General features: G+C 34.2%; 2 protein-coding genes across 3 annotated transcripts; both read left to right on the plus strand.

The window, feature by feature from the left end:
- The first annotated feature begins 6,662 nt into the window (after nt 1–6,662).
- LOC122582103 (cytochrome b5 domain-containing protein RLF) lies at nt 6,663–13,211 on the plus strand. 2 transcript variants are annotated; one of them, XM_043754459.1, is made up of 6 exons: nt 6,663–6,806; nt 6,895–7,002; nt 7,219–7,576; nt 11,779–11,913; nt 12,396–12,446; nt 12,924–13,211. In XM_043754459.1, exons 2-6 carry the CDS (start codon nt 6,961–6,963, stop codon nt 13,001–13,003), a joined length of 666 nt encoding a protein of 221 aa, XP_043610394.1. In that variant the 5' UTR covers nt 6,663–6,806; nt 6,895–6,960; the 3' UTR covers nt 13,004–13,211. The 2 variants fall into 2 exon arrangements, with proteins under 2 accessions (XP_043610394.1, XP_043610395.1); XM_043754460.1 differs by having other exon boundaries at nt 6,952–7,002.
- A 2,322-nt stretch (nt 13,212–15,533) lies between these two features.
- LOC122583347 lies at nt 15,534–17,489 on the plus strand. Its single transcript, XM_043755764.1, has 3 exons — nt 15,534–15,612; nt 16,054–16,551; nt 16,966–17,489. The coding sequence occupies exons 1-3, from the start codon at nt 15,534–15,536 to the stop codon at nt 17,487–17,489; spliced, it is 1,101 nt and encodes a 366-aa protein (XP_043611699.1).
- The last annotated feature ends 1,417 nt before the right edge of the window (nt 17,490–18,906 follow it).

Consider the following 18,906-nt stretch of genomic DNA (forward strand, 5'->3'; position numbering starts at 1 on the left):
ACTAAGCCATGGCCTCTTTGTGGGTGAAAGTAGACTGGTTACACCCCTTGTTGGTTACTCTTTCTTTCTCAATAAAACGGGGTGCACACTTGGTCATATTCTTAGGTATATTATTTTGTAACGTTGCTTACATAGATTGGTGTTAGAATGTTGACCAAGTGGTTAGGGTTGAATCGAGTTTAATGTTGTTGGGAGTTCATTAACCAAATAACATAAAATGGGTCGGGTGACCGACCCGGTTTAGTGACAAATTAAAAATAGAATAAGCAGCGGAAACGCGTTAATGAACCGTTAGTATCTTATTAAAAGCGTCGTATCATTAAGTGACAAACATTTAATAAATCTAACTTCCGGCTCAGAATCGTAACCTAAAGTAAATACAAGAAAACTAACCTCGTTGCGATAGATGAGCTCCTCCATGACGTAGAAGATTCCGGAAACAAGATTCCAAAAAAGATTCCATGAGTGCGCACACGAACAATGTCTTAACCAATGATCTGCTAGACACCTTTAAGCTTACGACCCAACTGAACGATACCCCTGAGATAACCCTAAGGTCAAATTCGACCTTCCATGGAACAAGGAAGTCGAATTCGAAGACCCTTCTTAGGGTTTCTTGAATTTTGATCATAACCAAAGCAAAAGGCAAGAAACTTTTTGTTGAAACTAATTTAGGGTTTAACTAAAACCCTAAATAAGTAAATCTAAAATAATTTGGATTTTGATTTCTTTGGTTAGGTGAATTTTGACCCACACAAAGAGAGAGAAGAGATTTTCATCTTTGTGTGTGTTTTAGGGTTTTCAAGAATGTGCATAAATTAATTAGGGATTTCTTAGAGTATTTATAAGGAAGTCTTCTAATCAAATTAGGAAACCAAAAACCCTAAAATCCCTTCCCTATTTTCGTCCTCCCTCTTCTAGGAAGCTCCTAGAGCCGCCCCAAGGGGCTAGATGGGTCAAATTGAGCTTTCCTTATTTAATTAATTAACTACTAGAGAGAAACCCGCGCGATGCGGCGACGCTAACAAATAACATGTTATTCTTTGTAGCGACAACCACAACTCTCTTGTAGATGAATCAACTTGACATGGGCCAAGTATATGATAACTTAATGTGAAATGGCTCAAATAATTAGGCTTCAAGTCGGACAAAAACATTTGTATGTTATGACTACTATTAATAGAGATTTTGTGCTTAAATTACATCTGTTAAAGTTTCATTTTGGTTTATGCATAAGTAATTGATATGTTTAGATAAAGTAGCATAATGATGAGTAAATGACAGATACAAAAACTTCCAAAGTTCCTAACACAAAAACAAATATATCAAAATCACAAGTGTTATTCTGCTATATATAGTATATTTCAACAGTTTTCCCAACGAATAATAACTTTAAGGTGACGATATATACAAACTATATGAATTGATTAATTGCAAATCTGATTTCCATTATCCATTATACCTTCGCTTAAAGCAATGTGATCTTCTGTCTTCCATAACTCAAAAAATGAGTAGATTAGTTGGCAAAAGCATAGGAAACATTTGAGACATCACTCCCTTAGGATTTATTAGTCAAATTCCCAACGAAAACCGCTTCCATCCTCTGCAATAAGTAAAGCAACTTGTTGGTATTAATGAACTGTATGCAAATTGGATAACATGCTATATTTTTGACTACTCGGTTAAAAGAATTACATGCGATATTTTTGCCTAATCAGTTTAAAAAATATAATGCTTATTGTATCCAATTATTTTCTATTATGCTATATGAGCTTAGACAGATCATTTATGTAACCCATGTTCAGAAGATAAGACTTTTTATAAGGTTGTGTTGAGCATCAACATGTCAGTGCCTTCATCCAGTTTTCTCAAATGAACGATAGCTTTTAAGCATATGCATATCCCCATTATACTCAATAATATTACACCTCTGTAAAAAGCTTCCTAGACCTGCACCACCACTACCCTTGCAATTACTATGCCTCCTAGTACCCATCACATAGCAAATAAACCCTATCAATTTATACCAACTTTACTGTCCCATTACTAAACCATTCTGCTAACAAAAAGTGGACTATGAACTCTCTAATTACCTAAACCAATTAAGGCTACAATGATGTTAGATGCATGCTTATCTTGCAACAGCCATTGAGAGCAACCTAAGTTCAACAAATTTATCAATTCGATGCAGCCCCCAATTCTTTAAGAAGATTGCATCTTTAACCAAATATTTAAGTAATTTATCTCGAAAATATACTGGTTTTGAAACACAAAGGTCAAAGTATACCTTGCCGCTTGGAGCAAAAGATCTATCACTTGAGCAACTCCTTGTACAGCACCCCAATGCAATGTTGTTTGCCCATAAACATCTGTTGCATTTATATCAACACCATGTAACATCAAATATTCAGTGAATACATTCGAACGGTAAGATTATGAATTGAAAATTAAACATGTATAATGACTCCCACAGTCCAACAGCTATAGAAAGAACACATCATGTTAAGTACCCTATTATGAAATATCAATTTTTTGTGTGATATGAAATTTTAATTCCTAAGACAGGGTACCTTTTATATGTAGTCTATCGAAGAGAATAGCCAAGACCAGACTTCCCATGTTCAACATACTTCTCAGTTCCCACCTAAAGACTATTTAAGTGTCACACTATGTAGGGGTACAAATTTCCATTAAAGTGTTAGTACATATTAACATCGTTCATAAGATAAAGTGGATATGTTACCCGAATATAGCTCCAAGCGAACCACCATTTTCAAGTGGGACTTTAGCCCTATACAAATACTAATACACTAATAAATAAAGCTGCATTCATAAAGATTTTATTAATTATAAGAAAATCATAATTTTGATGCATAAAATCACTTAACTTAAACTGTTAAATCACCTTATATTCATTCTTGAACAAACATGTTATATAAGCTGACCATAATCTATTGATAAGCTATAATCATTTATATATGGCATGTATATGAAAGCATAAAATCACATTCTAAAAGCACATCCAAACACCCCTTAATAAAACATCCAAAGTTATTCATATGATCTTACCAACACAATGAAGATGATGAATAATGGTTGGTGTTGGTCCAGGGTTGCCGAGAGAAGAGGGTCGCCGGGGATAGAGGAGTTATCTACATTTGTATAAATATAATTAAAATCAACAATCAGAAACATATTTAGGTGTGCGTAGATACCTTTTTCTGAATGAAATCGATCTTTGGAACATATCGATCTGTATCTGATAAGCATAAAAGGAAATCGATATGGGTGAGATATTGTCGGGCAAAACGAAGAATGGGTCATGGGACACTGGAGTGGCCTGAAAAAGAGGGTGGTCGGAGACAGATGGTGGTGGTGTTTGATGGATGTCGCGGCGGCGTGTTGGGTGGGTTGGCCGGAGTATGAATATGGAGATGGAGACGGTGTTTAATCGTTTTGTGTGCGTCTGTTTTTTGTTTCCTAGTGATGTTGATATGTGTGAGAGATGAGAGAGATACAAAGAACGACCGTCTGATAGATCTTAAACCCAACCTATGTCCAAGGGTAAATTTGAAATTTCAAAGGCAGAATTTCTTATTTTAAAAGGGGGTCTATTGTGTTATTAGGTAGTATAGATTAATTAATTATGTACTTTTAACTATTAATTATCCAACCCGTTATTTCATTTAATTAATTAAACTACTTTTAATTAATATATTTATTTGTTAATCAATTAAAGTGAACTTTAAGTGACTACTATAAATAATATTCGTCGGTTAATTCATTTATCGTTAATTAACTCGCGTTAATTTATAAACGGATAATTTAATTAAACGCTTATTTAATTAAATGCTTAAATAATCAAATATCATTCCGTAGTTTTATGGTTAAACATTATAGATGTTCTATTGTATATGACCCAACGGCTTCAAAGAATCCGAAGACATACGGTTAGTCGGGTCTATGAAAGTTCACACAATTTCAACAAATGTATTGTACTCTACACACAACTAGTATTGTAAAATCTATTACTTGTATAAAAATGACACTTGTTTGTTTGTTCTATGTGTTTATGTATGTTTGCATGAGGATTAATGAGTATATCTTTTTGTGTGTTTGTCATGATGTAGCTTGTTAGTAGGAATGGGTTAGTGTTGTCATGTAAAAATGTTTGGCTTACTCGATTTAGTTAAAGTTAATTTTGATCTTTGTCATGGCTTTGCGTAAATTTATCTTTAATTATCATAACTTGAAGTTTATCAAGGGGGGATGTTGTTAGTTGATGTGTTCTAGTCAGGAGTAGATCGTGTTTGGCTGAATGTGCGGCCAAGTTGACTGGGCATAACACAACGGGCATTGTTGATTAGTCAACATGTTGCACCAATGCACCCTTTGAGGTTTCTTCTAGGCTTATTAGTGGTGCGTGTGTCTTATCATCTATTCATGATGCTTGAGCGAAGTTGAGTGCATCCCCCCACCCCACCCCACCCCACCACATCACACCACACATGTAGGACTACAAGGAAACACATTATAATCGATTCTCCCAGGGGCTCTTCAGATGATCCTAATAATAAGGTGGGAACAATTATGGTACTAATAAGGTGGGAACAATTTGTTCTTCCCACTTAAAAATGAACACTTTGGTAACATGAACACATTGATAAAGCAAACCTTTTAATGTGAAGGCATTGGATTGGTTAGGACATGGTAAACGATCCATGAGTCGTCACATGGTCTACATATAATACGTATCGTTTTTATACATGAAATATAATTAATAAAATCAATCCTATAATCTACATAATTACTTTTTCAATTGTTTAATACATTTTCTTAATTACCTCTTCAATACTTTGTATTTTCTTTATCAGTCAATCAAGAATTGAAATTCAAAAAACTCTAGAACATGACCATAACCATGACCATTCAAACAAAACACTCTTTGACATGCTAGGTGTTCAGAAGTAGGGAAGTAAACGAGCCGAACTCGATTTTGGCAGTGTTAGGCTCAAGCTCGAGATCGTTTTAAAGGCTTGAGTTCGCTTGAATCTTAGGGGGTGCCTGGTTGGAGGGTTTTTGGGGGTAAGGAAAGGGAAAGGTAATGAATAAAGGTGCTTGTTTGTACAAAGAAAATGTATTAAATGCATGAAAATGGGTAATGAAGCATTATACAGTAAATTGGGGGATAAGATAATCAATCCTCCCCATCTCTTCTTCTCCCGTTTTTTCTCCTTTCTCAACCGTTGTATGTTTTTTTTTTATATTTTGTTATATATAATTATTAAACACTCCACCCTATAATGAAACCCTATAATCAAAGTATTCATTTCCCATTATCTTTGTCATTCCTTTATCCAAACCAAGCAACCCCTTAGTGTTTAAATTCGAGCTCAACTCGTAATTTATTAAGAAAACTCGAGCTCGAATTGAGATCGACTTGTTTGTAAAAAAAACTAAATAAGCTCGTTTAGGCTAGACTTGATTAGTATTTGAAAGCTCGATTAATATAATATGTATGCATATGTATAACTAATTATATTATTATATATGTGTTATTAAACAATTAAATGCAAAAAGATAACTCTTAAAAGAAATTAAGAGGATGCTTTTTTTAAAAAATAAATATGCTATCAAAATTTTGTTTTATTAATATAATAGATAGATGGATACATATTCATTACGAGTAATTTATAATATACTGAAAACTTATGTGAATGTATAAGTGTTTTTATGCGTGTAATGTATAAGTTCTTATAACACATAATATTTTATAAAATACTTATGTGAATGTATAAGTGTTTTATGCATGTAATGTACAAGTTCTTATAACACATAATATTTTTTACCATTCTTTCATTTTAACCCTTTAACTTTCTATCTTTTAACTTTTGTCCCACATTAAAGTTTTCGTTTGTATTTTTCTTGATACTAAATTTTGGATTCTCATATTTTTATCAAACAACTTTCACACAGTACGGTTTAACTTTAATTTTCATCTGTCCTTTTATATATCTAATTTTTTTAATATATTACTAAAAACTAATAATTTTTTCAACTTTACATTTTAACCCCTTAAAGTTTTTATTTTTTCAACTTTACATTTTAACCCCTTAAAGTTTTTATTTTTTCACTTTTGTCCCAAATCAAATTTTTCGTTTGTATTTTTTTGACACTTAACTTTTGAGTTTTTATGTTTTCATCAAACAACTTTCATACAGTACGGTTTTACTTTTAATTTCCATGCGCCTTTTTATATATCTAATGTTTTTAATATATTTCTAAAAGCCTATGTAAATGTACAAGTTCTTTATGTATGAAATATACAAGTTTTTATAGCACATAATAATTTTTACTAGTTTTTAATTTAAGATAATGATAAATCAACCTAATTGGTGTGCCTAAAGATGTGTCTAATTGTAAGATGATGACATATGGAAAAATTAGGGAGCAAGATTAAGAAAGAGAATTAGTAAAACCTACATGTCAAATTCTTAAAATTTTAGACATATCGCAGACCAATTAAGTTAATTAATATTTTTCTTTAATTTAACCTCCTAAAATTTTTATATTTTTACTTTTTCCCAAATCAAAATTTCATTTTTATTTTATTGTCTTAAAAGCGTATCTAACAACAACGAGCTGGTTAAAAAACAGTTTTTAGTCGATATGTATCTTTCATATTGGGGGCATATACTCTCGGAAGGAAACTCATATTCGATCTCCCCCTTTGAATGAATAATTAACCCCAACTCACCAACCCCTCAAATATCTCGTACGCATCCTTTCAACTTTCTGAAAATCAGGTGCTGTTTTTTGACCTTAATCTTATTATTATTATTTTGATCTAATTTAATTGTATTTTTATAGTAATCTTTAAACATCTTCTTTCAGAACGGTATAGAAACAGAAATATTGTATCGTGAGCAATTTGATTCAACTGTTATTCAGGTAATCATAATGGATGAGACAGATAACAATGATGATTTTACCTTTTGTCAGGCAAGCTTTCTCCGTATTCTATAATAATCTATTAATTTGTATATTTCTAGTATTATTTCTATGTATTAGTTTAGTTTAAGGTTAACTGGTCTTCCCACAAAACATAAATTTATGTTCGGCTCTGTAGACATAAATTCCTGATTACGCCACTGCCAATTGTTTATTTGTAATATTTTTAAAAGGGGTCCATTTATGTTGGATTTTATTATGATTTAGGTTAGTGACCCGAACAAAAATGCACCGAAAAGCCTTCCAGATGTCAGCAGTATGAGTATAAATGATGAAAAGAAGAGTAGTGGTACCATTTGGGGTGACAATTTTAAAAGTAATGTTGAGTCGGAAAAGCAGGAAAAGGTTGGATCCTTAACTTTTAAGGTTATTGATGCATCGTCCCAGAAAAGGTCTGCGGACGCTTCTAGAAATGCACCCTCAGATGTTGGAAGTTCAGTTAGTAATTCACAGGGAACCAAAAATGTTGTTAAGAAGCCAGCGTCTCGGGCTAAGGTTCCTTTTCAAATTGGGTATAGTCATATGGATTGGCTTAAGCTTACTCGGACGCATCCTGATCTAGCAGGTACTTCAATTGATTATTATCTGTTTTCTGAAGATTTACATCTTTTCTTATAAATACTAGAATGCACATGTTTGAGTAGGTGAGTTACGCGTTATCATTACGTATTAATACTTAATTCAAATTCTTTATAATAAGAACAGGCCCATATATTTGTTTTTCATGGTTTCAGTAGGATAGCTCTATGAAGCAATTTGTATTGTAGTTTTAGGTAAAAGGTTACCCTTTGTTAACTTTTATAAATCACAAATAATAATAGGCGGACTGACTAATCGCCAATTTCGACTATACAAAGAACGCACAACATGTGCAATATTCACGACCAAACAAAAAACCAGCTAGAGAAAGCAACTTATACATGAGACACGAACTAGATACTATTAGCTAATGATAAAGGTAGATTCCAATGCCTTAAGGCGTCTTCCACACGACTAGTATGTTTGAACCGAAAAGGAATATAACGAGAAGGAATGACTACATGATGTTTGCTTTAGTTGGATAAAATTACGAGTAATTCTATAAGAATTAACACACGGGTCAGTTGGCATAAATAACGGTGAGGTGATACCATAGGGTTGTTAGAGTGTGTCAGGGTTAAGAGAAACAATTATATAATGAATTGTGTCTCTGAAGTGTATCAACTGATTAAACAGAAAATAAGCGAGAAAACACAGAGGAGAAAGAAAGCCAGCCAAAGTCGGGTGTTATTGATAATCTGGATTAATGCCCCAGTAGCCCTATCTGGATTAATGCCCCAGCAGCCCTAGTTTTAAGAACAATTAATAATAATCTCCATACCCTAAACAAATGGCTGTCAGCCTTATTTAAAGAACGACTAAAGAAGACCTAACTTGTCCACCAAGACATTACTATAATCAACTAACTAATTATTAAAAACGACACTTAACCCCCTGACTTTCTTTCTATTGTAACTTCTGATCTATATCATTACTCCCATCCCCAAAAACACCTTGTCCTCAAGGTGTTGCTTTAAAAAATTAGCTTTGAGTAATTCCGGGATCCCATGGGAAGTCAGCATCACGATGAACTTCTCTTCCAACGCCTTTGCAACCAAATTTCTTTTGTAGTAACTCCTGTTTTTGATTCTCAAAAATAACATCTGTTGCAATAGATTTCTGATCAAGGGTCTCAACTGCTGCTGTTGTCTTTGTCCCAAGTAACTAGCCCCAAAGCAGTTTATTAGAAGGCTTCACAACAGAATGATATTTATGTTGCTTTATAGCCATAGTTGTTAAAAGCGAAGGCGATCTCAAAGCGCAAAGACCCCTAATGAGGCGAAGGCGAAAGGCGCAAAAAAAGCGCTCGCCCAGAAAAAAAAAAGCTCATTCAAGTAAATAAATATAAAATATTTATATATAGTAAAAAATAATAGTAGAAGAAATCAGATATCAATTATAAAACCAAATATCATTAAAAAAAAACCATAAATCACTCAACCAAAAACTTTATACCAAGTTGTTCATAACCAAATTGTTCAAACCGAATTAGGATTTTGTAAATATTAATATTTTTGAAATTGTATGACTAAAATAAACTATAAAATATAAAACATAACAATAAAAACATTTTTTAATAAATTATTTTTATCTTATTTGTGAATAAAAATAATATTAATAAAAATTTTAAAATAAAAAGGGGAATGAAGAGAACAAGAAAAAGGATAAAAGATGCTTTTGTATTTTTGTCCTTTACTTTCTCCTTACATCTACCCTACTTTTTTAATTTTTTGTCATATCCACTGTTTCTCCTTCTCTCTTTTATTCTTTTTCTCTTCTCTTTATCTTCTTCATCAATTTTTCAGATTTGTTTTCTAAAAATCATGACCGGAAAAATCAGATTCAGAAATGATTTGGCCGGATCTTGATGGATCTGGCTAAATCTTGACCGATTAGACCTTTTGTGGCCGCCGCTGACCGCTGTTGACCTCCGTTGACCGCCTTCTTTCTTGAACGACTGGGTCTGGATTTTCAGGCGCCGGAGCTACGCCTCGCCTGTGCCTTGCGCCTAGGCGCAACAAGCGGTCGCTTTTGACAACTATGTTTATAGCAAAACTATCACGAACATCTCCTAGATTACCATGGTCTTCACTTATATCTTCCACCACAACCAGTTTAATGGTTTGTTTCTCAAGTTTAATGGTTTGTTTCTCAAGCTCCCTACTGATTTCTTGACTTTATTTTGCACCTTCAATGATGTCCGCGTCTTCAACCCCAACACTAATAACAACTTTGTTCTCCTCTTTTTTTGATTCAAACTCCAAATCTTTTTTATAGAGAAAAGAAGTAGGATCAAAAGGAGAAGGAATCTTGCAAACCATGAGAATCAATTTTTAAAGCCAATGACATCACATCTTTCAACTTAGAGCAACTATATTGATGCCATTCAACAAATATTTCCCTAATATCAGTATCTAAACCATAGATGAATAGGTATATAGCGTAGATCTCAGAAATTTCTTCCAGATTTTTAACTTGATCGAATAAGATTTGAAACGAAAGGCAATGTTCTTGAACAGTACCTTCTTGGCTAATTGCCATAATCTTCTCCAAAGCAGATTCCATGTTGCCCGCTGATCTTTTTTTTTTCTGGATGAACAATGACACGATGAACAGTACTTTCTGAATGAACAGTAGCACGGTATAGTGTCCAAGGACCAGTGTTTTTTTGTAAATAAGTTAAAGAAAATCACACCACAGGTTGCAAGAAAGAGAGCTCTGATACCAATTGATGTGTATCAACTGATTAAACAGAAAATAAGCGAGAAAACACAGAGGAGAAAGAAAGCCAGCCAAAGTCGGCTGTTATTGATAATCTGGATTAATGCCCCAGCAGCCCTAGTTCCTAAGAACAATTAATAATAATCTCCATACCCTAAACAAATGGCTGTCAGCCTTATTTAAAGAACCACTAAAGAAGACCTAACTTGTCCACCAAGACATTACTATAATTAACTAACTAATTATTAAAAACGACACTTAACCCCCTTGACTTTCTTTCTATTGTAACTTCTGATCTGTATCAGTCTCTTTATAGGATTACAAAGAAATATAATTTTTTTGAAATCTTTTGCTAACGTATTATCGTATTGTTTTCTATTTACTTACTAGAGCCACGTGATCTAGTTCTTCAGATTGATTTAGAATGACTAATCTATATACGACACACAGTAATTTAACTAATGTTGATAGAGACTAGTTCTTAGTGATTCTAATTTGAACTTGGAATCGACTTGACAACTAGAACAGATATTATTGAACTTGGGATCTTAAAGAATGGTATATTTCGTTCAAAACCTGTCGAAGTGTTGTAGAATTGATTTGATTACGGTTTTTATAATTTTGGACCACCTTACTGTTATGCTAACACTAACCCTTGTTCTAATTCTTAGAGTTATTTCTGATATCTCCCTTCCCCTGGTAATCATTTAGTATATACTAGTCTTAATGCCCGTATGATGTACGGATTATAAAATATTTGATGATACAATTATATTTATATAGAGATTAGAGAATATGTGGCTGTTGAATATCTAAGTTTGGTTACAGATCCAAACTTAGGTAATCATATCTCTTCTATCTACGGTTCCATTTTAACTCTTGAATGGCTGGTTCTTCACTACTTATTCCAATCAACTAATCAAGATAGAAGACCACTTAAATCTACAAAACTTGGGTCTGGAGATATCTACTTTTACATGTCAAAAAAATCTTATTGTTGGCTTGACACATTGATCAAAAAATTGCGGGACCATCTTTTTGGATACTGAATGTACCTCTTTTTCAGAAAGTTAGAAACTTGACCCAAAGCTATAAACTATTAAACTTCGTCAAAATCAAATTTTGCATTGTTCATGGGACATCTCAAATGTGAATGTGTTGAAGCAGAATGGGACTTAAAGAGTAATGGCCACTGTAACTCATGATGGGGCTTGTTTGTTGATAGTCATCGTCATTGAATATGGGTTTTTAGTTTGAAGACCTGCCCTTTATGCATCAGTGTTAACTTCTTCGTTGTCAAATCTTAATAAGATACTTGTAGATAGAATTCCCCTTGTTAACTTAACCAACATCTTCCTTGAGTTCTTGGATTAGGATTTATGTAATGTAGAAGATGTCATCGCGCTAACCAGAATGACTTACCAATTTACTAATTATCCCTGAATTTTGTCGCTTTTATGATTTAAGGATTGAAAGGACAATCAAACAAGAGAATGATACCGTTAAGTGAGGTCAAACAACACAATACAGCAGACTCAATGTGGACCGTTCTCAAAGGTCGTGTCTACAACATCACTCCATACATGAAGTTTCATCCTGGAGGTAAAATATAATTATGTTTTCATCTTATGCAAGTGATAAATGTGTAGATATGTTGTATGGGTTTCGATCTATAGCTTCTTTGATTTTGAATGTTTTAAGCTACTTCAAATTCCTTTGAAGGAAGCTCAAAGTCATGGGAATAGTTTTTTATAAAATGAAACACAAACGTGTGCTGCCAGCTTTTAAGTGAGGAGCCTAGGTGGTTTGATATCAGATGTTTTTGAACTTTGGATTGGGGGACCAAGACTCAGATATCTTAGCAACCAATTCAGCTAGCTTTTGTTTTTACATGTTCATCAATTTCTGGATTGGACTTTTTCTTATTATAGCCAGTAAGGACCAGAATTTTATTGATAGGAGTGTTACCTATATTCAACTGTGATTATTAAGTTCCTGGCTGTAGCAAAAACAGTGTATGTAGAAATAGTATGCCGCATCTTTTGGTTTGATCCTAAGAATTCTTCTATTTATCGGTCTTGTAGGTGTAGATATGTTAATGAAGGCGGTTGGAAAAGATTGTACAGCTCTATTCAGTATCCTTTTATTATTCTTCAGACCAGTAAGCATTTATTTTTGAATGGTATATTATTGCATACCTCTCAGGTGATAGGCTTCAATTCTCTTTCCCTATTCATGTTTATAGTATAAAACAAAGTGGTGATTACGACCCACTTGCCCGTGAATGGGCCAATTCATTCTATTTTTTTATATATAACTGGTCAACTGTGGAAATTAAAACTAACCTGGAAACTCAAAATGAAACGGATCAAAATCATACTGTAATATAATGCGTAAAACCTTCTAATATATTTTATTAAAAAAATTATATTGGTTTTAAAGAAATAGAACTGCTGAAATATAGGCTGCTGATTGCATTATTATCTTTGCTATAATTGCATTATATATTAATAACATCTATCTATGTATTACAAGTTGTACCCAAGTTACTCTGTACAGGGGATTATATAGCAGCAGTCAAAGTACGTAATTTCCTTGATGCCGTTGTTTAGATAAATACCATGCTTGGGTGAATGCTGAGTTTATGTTGGAGAAGTGCCTTGTTGGTATTTTAGAAGAAAGCCGGCAGTAGTCTTTGGATCGTTTTCCACAAAGCACAAGAGATTCTACCACACAAGATGGTGATATTTGAAAAATAATGTCATAGTTATCGACATGCCCTGAGCTAGAAGTTGTACATTATTGAAATCTGCTTACATGGGAATACAGATATATGATTTTTTGACGATTGGGTTTTTTATTAAATTAAAGCCTTAAAATTCATTGGGCTTCCCACATGATTTTCAACTCTATATGTATTACGAGTCATTATTTTGGGCAAACGTAAGAGTATTAAGTGATGATGGATCTCAAACCATCCAATTGAAAATACAACTGTGGTCTGTAGGACGTGAGATGTCATTACTGAAAGTAGAAAGATGAATCATGTTATATCTTCCTAACATGCTTGTAAACAAGTACTTACCTGCATATATGGTGTTTTTTTTTTTTATGAAGTAGACATTGCTATATGTAGGGGTTTTTTTGTTAGATTTTCATTTCAGAAAGACCAGTAATAGATATAGTGCATGTAGTTGATGGATAAGGGCTTGAGATAGGCTAGTTGGGGAACGTCACTGACGGCAACTGGTTAGGCTGTTAGGGTCCTCATTCCACACGATGCAAATTATGATTCTCAAGATTGTTTATTACCGTTTAATTCTTCCCTACCCTCAAAGACTTGGCCATAGGCTTGTTCTTAACCTGGACTAACTAATCCAAATACAATACTGGAAATTTTAAGTCCCTCAAATAGTTAAATGACTGATTAGGGTCCAAATGAACATGCAACTCAATTGTCTGGGAGTTGATTGTATTGTACTTACATTTATGCGAGATTAGATTCGTCAAAAAATGCTACTAATATGGCATTACTTTTTAGTTTTTTTGTTAGACCGTAGTATGACTTCATCTTTAATGGGTCAGGATCCTACACTTCTACAGGGTTCATGCAAAGCATTTCTTCCTTATAAGCCAATTGATTCTCCATTAGTTAAGACGGACATGATTCTTATGGAATATTTGTGCATAGTGGGAGAATACTGTCAATGCTAGGAGTATACTTGGAATACAGAGTGTCTGGTTATAGGTTCAAATGGATAACTCAGAGATAATTGATACTCTAAAAACTTAAATTAAAATGTTTAAAGACAAATGGTAACACTCATAATGCCTATTCTAAAATTAATCTAGTATATTCTTAATCCATTATATGCATTAGGTGAATTGAACAAGCCATTAAGAAGGTAGTCTAGTAGTTAGACATTATCATGTCCTCACAAGTGATTCGAGACAAACCTTCCTAGGTAACATTTTGTGGCAGCTGGGATAGCCCCGCCCATGATGAAAAAGTTTAGCCGTTTTCCCGTTTACTAGTAGCAAATTTCATTTCAGAAGCTTCTTAACCATTGAACGGTTAAGGAAAAAGATAACTCAAACCGATCTACTTACAAATGAGGCAAAATTATCACTACAAGTGGGTCGAAGTTAAGTTGCAATTCATGGGATCATATTGTGCAGTTGTGCAACAGTTGGTAGCAAGTAACGATCTAGATGACATAAACCTGGGGTGATGACAAGTATGCATAACCAACGGGAAGCAAGCCAAACGGCCAGCAAAGCTTTCACAATCGAAGTGACTAGTGAACAACAATGAAAAACCCATATAGGAGCAGGGTTGTTGCAGCTAGCTCATAGGGACAAAGCAATTTGTACAATAAAACCTTTTGGGCACGAAACCCATCTACACATTTTGGCGAAGCCAACTTAAAGTCTAGTGTATTACGAGTATATAACTCATGTGTTGACACAAACAAAACTTATTTTGAACACCCCCATTTCTTATTTACCATCCCGTGATATGTTTTTTTGTTTGGTCTACTATGCTAGCTAGGCTATATTATCTACCACTTGTGTTACACATAAAAAAAAAAAAGTTTAAACGGTTTGCTACATCATTCTCTATGTTGTGAACTCATGTTACAATACGCAGCCAACAAGTAGGGTTGGATCAAATGGAAATCTCCAGTCTTTGAAAAGAGAGGCCAAAAGTTCATAAAATGTTCGGGGGTCCTTCTATAAGCAGGCTTTAGCCCATACTTTAGTGGAAGATGGGATTTGGTATGATAGTTGCAATATGTAATTATGTATTGTATGTTACAATATTTGGTCCGGATCCTTCCGAATTGAATCCATAATTAGGTGTAAAACTTCAATCAATGCATGTGAAGCAAATACATTCCCATATGAAAATTTGCAAAATTTCAAATATATAGTACACCTGTTGATCTAATATCTCACTCAATCTTACAATCTTGCATATTTTATACATGAAATCCCATTAGTGATAGATCGTGCAGAAATCTTATGAGAAAAAATTATATGATTCATCACCGCCAGCCCAACATCCCTCGTGGCCATAGCATATTATGTAATGTTTTACGAACATACAAACGAGTTTCCTATTTTCCCATATAAATTTCAACCAAATAGTCCTTCATTTTCACCATCCAAAATCCCACTTTCTCTTCTTCTTTTACTATTTCTATAGTTTTGTATACAAAATGGCTAAATTTGTATCTATTGTACTTGCATTCACTTTGGTTTGCACTTGTGTTTTTGCTACTACAATTCCATTAGAAGGTAAGATATGTGTGTTTCACTCTTTTTAACATACACTAACAACGTTTTTTTTAGAAGGTGTGTTTGGTTGAAAACACTCCCTGTTTTCCACTTTTGTTTCCCAAGAAAACATAGAAAAACTAAAAACACATTCTAATCATACTTTTTTAAGAATATTGTCTAAAAAAACAGAAAACAATGTTTTCCAATATTTTATGGAAAACTTGAAAACACCTTTAACATGAATCTAGTTTTCTAATTAAAATGCGTTTTCAAAGTTTTTATTTGGTTTCTAGAAAATGAAAACCCTTTTTATTTTTTAAAAAAATTGAAAACATTTCTACAACTAAACGGGCCCTTACACATTTTTGAAAACAAATTTTGTGGTTTACTTGTGGGCATATGCGGAAATGGTTTCTAGATCCATCACTGGCTGACCATTGTTGATTGTATTTTATACAGGTCTTTTACCAAATGGTAACTTTGAAGAACCACCAAAAGCGACTGATATTAAAAAAACTGTCCTGCTTCATAAAACTGCCTTACCAAAATGGGAGATTACCGGCCTAGTGGAGTACATCCATGGTGGGCCTCAGCCCGACGGAATGTACTTTCCAGTGGCAAATGGGGTTCATGCCGTCAAGCTTGGGATTGAAGCTACGATTTCTCAAACATTAGCCTTGAAGAAAGGCTCATTGTACACTGTGACATTTGGTGCTTCAAGAACTTGTGGTCAGCAACAGGCATTAAGAGTGTCTGTGCCGCCGTATTCAGGAGACCTTCCGCTACAAACTTTGTACTGCAGTGATGGTGGTGATGTGTATGCATATGGATTTAGAGCAAGTTCGAGTAATGTGAAGTTGACCTTTAGTAACCCTGGCGCTAAAGAGGACCCGAAATGTGGCCCAATCATTGATGTTGTCGCTATTAAAGAGCTCCTCCCTCCGAAGGCTACTAACCGTAAGTACTGTCAAAAGAGTAATGATATATCGTCTTAAATTTATTTTTCAAAAATCCGCGCACTTAAAAAAAAAGTCTAAATCTAGTTCTTTTTCCACAATTATATCATATAAAAAGAATATACTCTTTCAAACTCAAAGAAAAAAAAGTAAAGTAACTCCCAATGCCGTCTTCTACGGGTTTTGGGTCCCAATACCGTCTTCGACGGTGTTTGGGGAGGTTGATATGTAGACAACCTTACCCCTACCAAAGGTAGAGAGGCTGCTTCCAGGTTCTACCATAAGTAGAAAAGGACCTCCAGCCTTACTGGGCATGAGGATCGAACCCATGACCTCTGTTTCTAGAGGCATGAGCTCCAACCACTGATCCAACCCAGTTGGTTTCAAACTCAAAGAACATTGTTATATATTGCAGATAACTTGGTGAAAAATGGTGGATTCGAGGAAGGTCCTTATGCATTATCAAACAGCTCCAACGGGGTTCTCCTACCTCCTCGACAACAAGACATAACATCTCCTCTCCCCGGATGGATCATTGAGTCTATAAAAGCGGTTAAACTCATCGACTCCAAGCACTTCAATGTACCAAATGGGTTTGCAGCCATTGAGCTATTATCCGGAAGAGAGAGTGCCATTGCACAAATCATCCGCACTATCCCAAACAAGCTTTACAAGTTAACATTTGCCATCGGGGACGCCAACAACTCGTGCCACGGAGACATGATGGTTGAAGCATTTGCTGGCAGAGATACACTAAAAGCGCCATTCAAGTCCGAAGCAAAGGGGAAATGGAAGATGGTCAGTATGCAATTTACAGCAGTATCCGCGAGAACTAGAGTTAGCTTCTATAGCTCGTATTACCATACTCGGGTTGATGATACTGTATCTCTTTGTGGGCCTGTTGTTGATCAAGTTAAGGTTCTATCGGTACGATCATAAAGGTTTATATATAGTCTTGTCGATGTTCAAATAGACTTGGTTTGTATGTTTGATATATATTTTTACACTTAAAATTAATATGGTAAAATACTTTTTGTCTATCCATGATGTATGGATGGATAGATCATATTTATATTTTGTAATATCAAATACAGAGATTTATTAATTGGGAAAGTTGAATAAGTATCATTGATAACTTAGTGGGTTTATTTAGTTAAGGCTGTGTTTAAGCCATCTTCCGTATAACTGGTGGAGTATATAAAAAGCCTCTTATGGAGGATGACCAACGCTACATCGAGCTCGAGAAAGCTGGGCCGGCCGGCCGGGTGACAACTTTGGTATTTGGTGGTTCATTATCTATAAACCCTTATAAAGGGTATTGGACTTTTCTTAATTTAGCATTTTTTTCTTCCAAAAATACCCTTTAGCTTAAACAATCATAATCTCATTCCCAACTCACTTAATCACACAATTCACTCTCAATCCACCGCAACCACCATAAATTTCTCCCTCTCTTCACTTCCCCAGCCACCATCTCCACCCCCAGCACACACAACCACAGATGAAAAAAAAAGAGAAAGCCACCTCCGCCCGTCGTTGTCGTCCATGTAATCCACCGCCACCGTCATGGCGTCATCCATCAATACTCTTCCATAGAAAACCATCGATATTGTGTGATTTGGATTTCGAATATTTGGGTTCATTCACACCCGATCCAATCTGGTATTTTTCTTTTCTTTTCCATCTTATTTAAGTTTTATTTTTTTTTAACAATTATTGTTTTAATAAAAAATTCATTTTTTACTTAAACAATAATTTGTTGTTGTCTCTATAGAAATGAATAATGATTTGTTGTTTATAAGCCAATATTAATTAATTATTGTGTTTTATATATGTATGTTGTTGATAATAATAATAATATATTTTGGTTGATTTGAAGCATATGTATTTGACAGAATGACTGTTTTGATTAATTCATGGAAATTGAAGTTTTTGTTTATCAATCCCTGTATGGGAGTGATAATCTTTGTCGATATCCCCAATGGAAATTTCCGGGGTTAACCTAATATCTATCTTATCGTCTTGTGGAACTCATTTATAGGTAATTTATTAGATGCAAACATCCGAGCACAATCAAAGCTTGGGATCAACAAAGATCAAAATACTTATGGATGCGATATTTTAAGTCAAGCTTGGAGTTGATGGGTAGTGTTTTCAGAATAGAGACATTTCTCTTGATGGTAAAACGTTGGAGGTAACTAGACATAAGTTACTTTTTTGTTGCTTAATTCTCTCATTTTTCCAATCAAGTTTTAAATAATAGCTATATCTATGTAATGGATGGTGCAGTATGATCACATTTATTGATCTCTTTATTGTGTGTGCTATAAGTACACCATTTTTGTTGTAGGTTCAT

The sequence above is a fragment of the Erigeron canadensis genome, chromosome 9 (genome assembly GCF_010389155.1).
Source record: "Erigeron canadensis isolate Cc75 chromosome 9, C_canadensis_v1, whole genome shotgun sequence".
Classification (NCBI taxonomy): Eukaryota; Viridiplantae; Streptophyta; class Magnoliopsida; order Asterales; family Asteraceae; genus Erigeron; species Erigeron canadensis.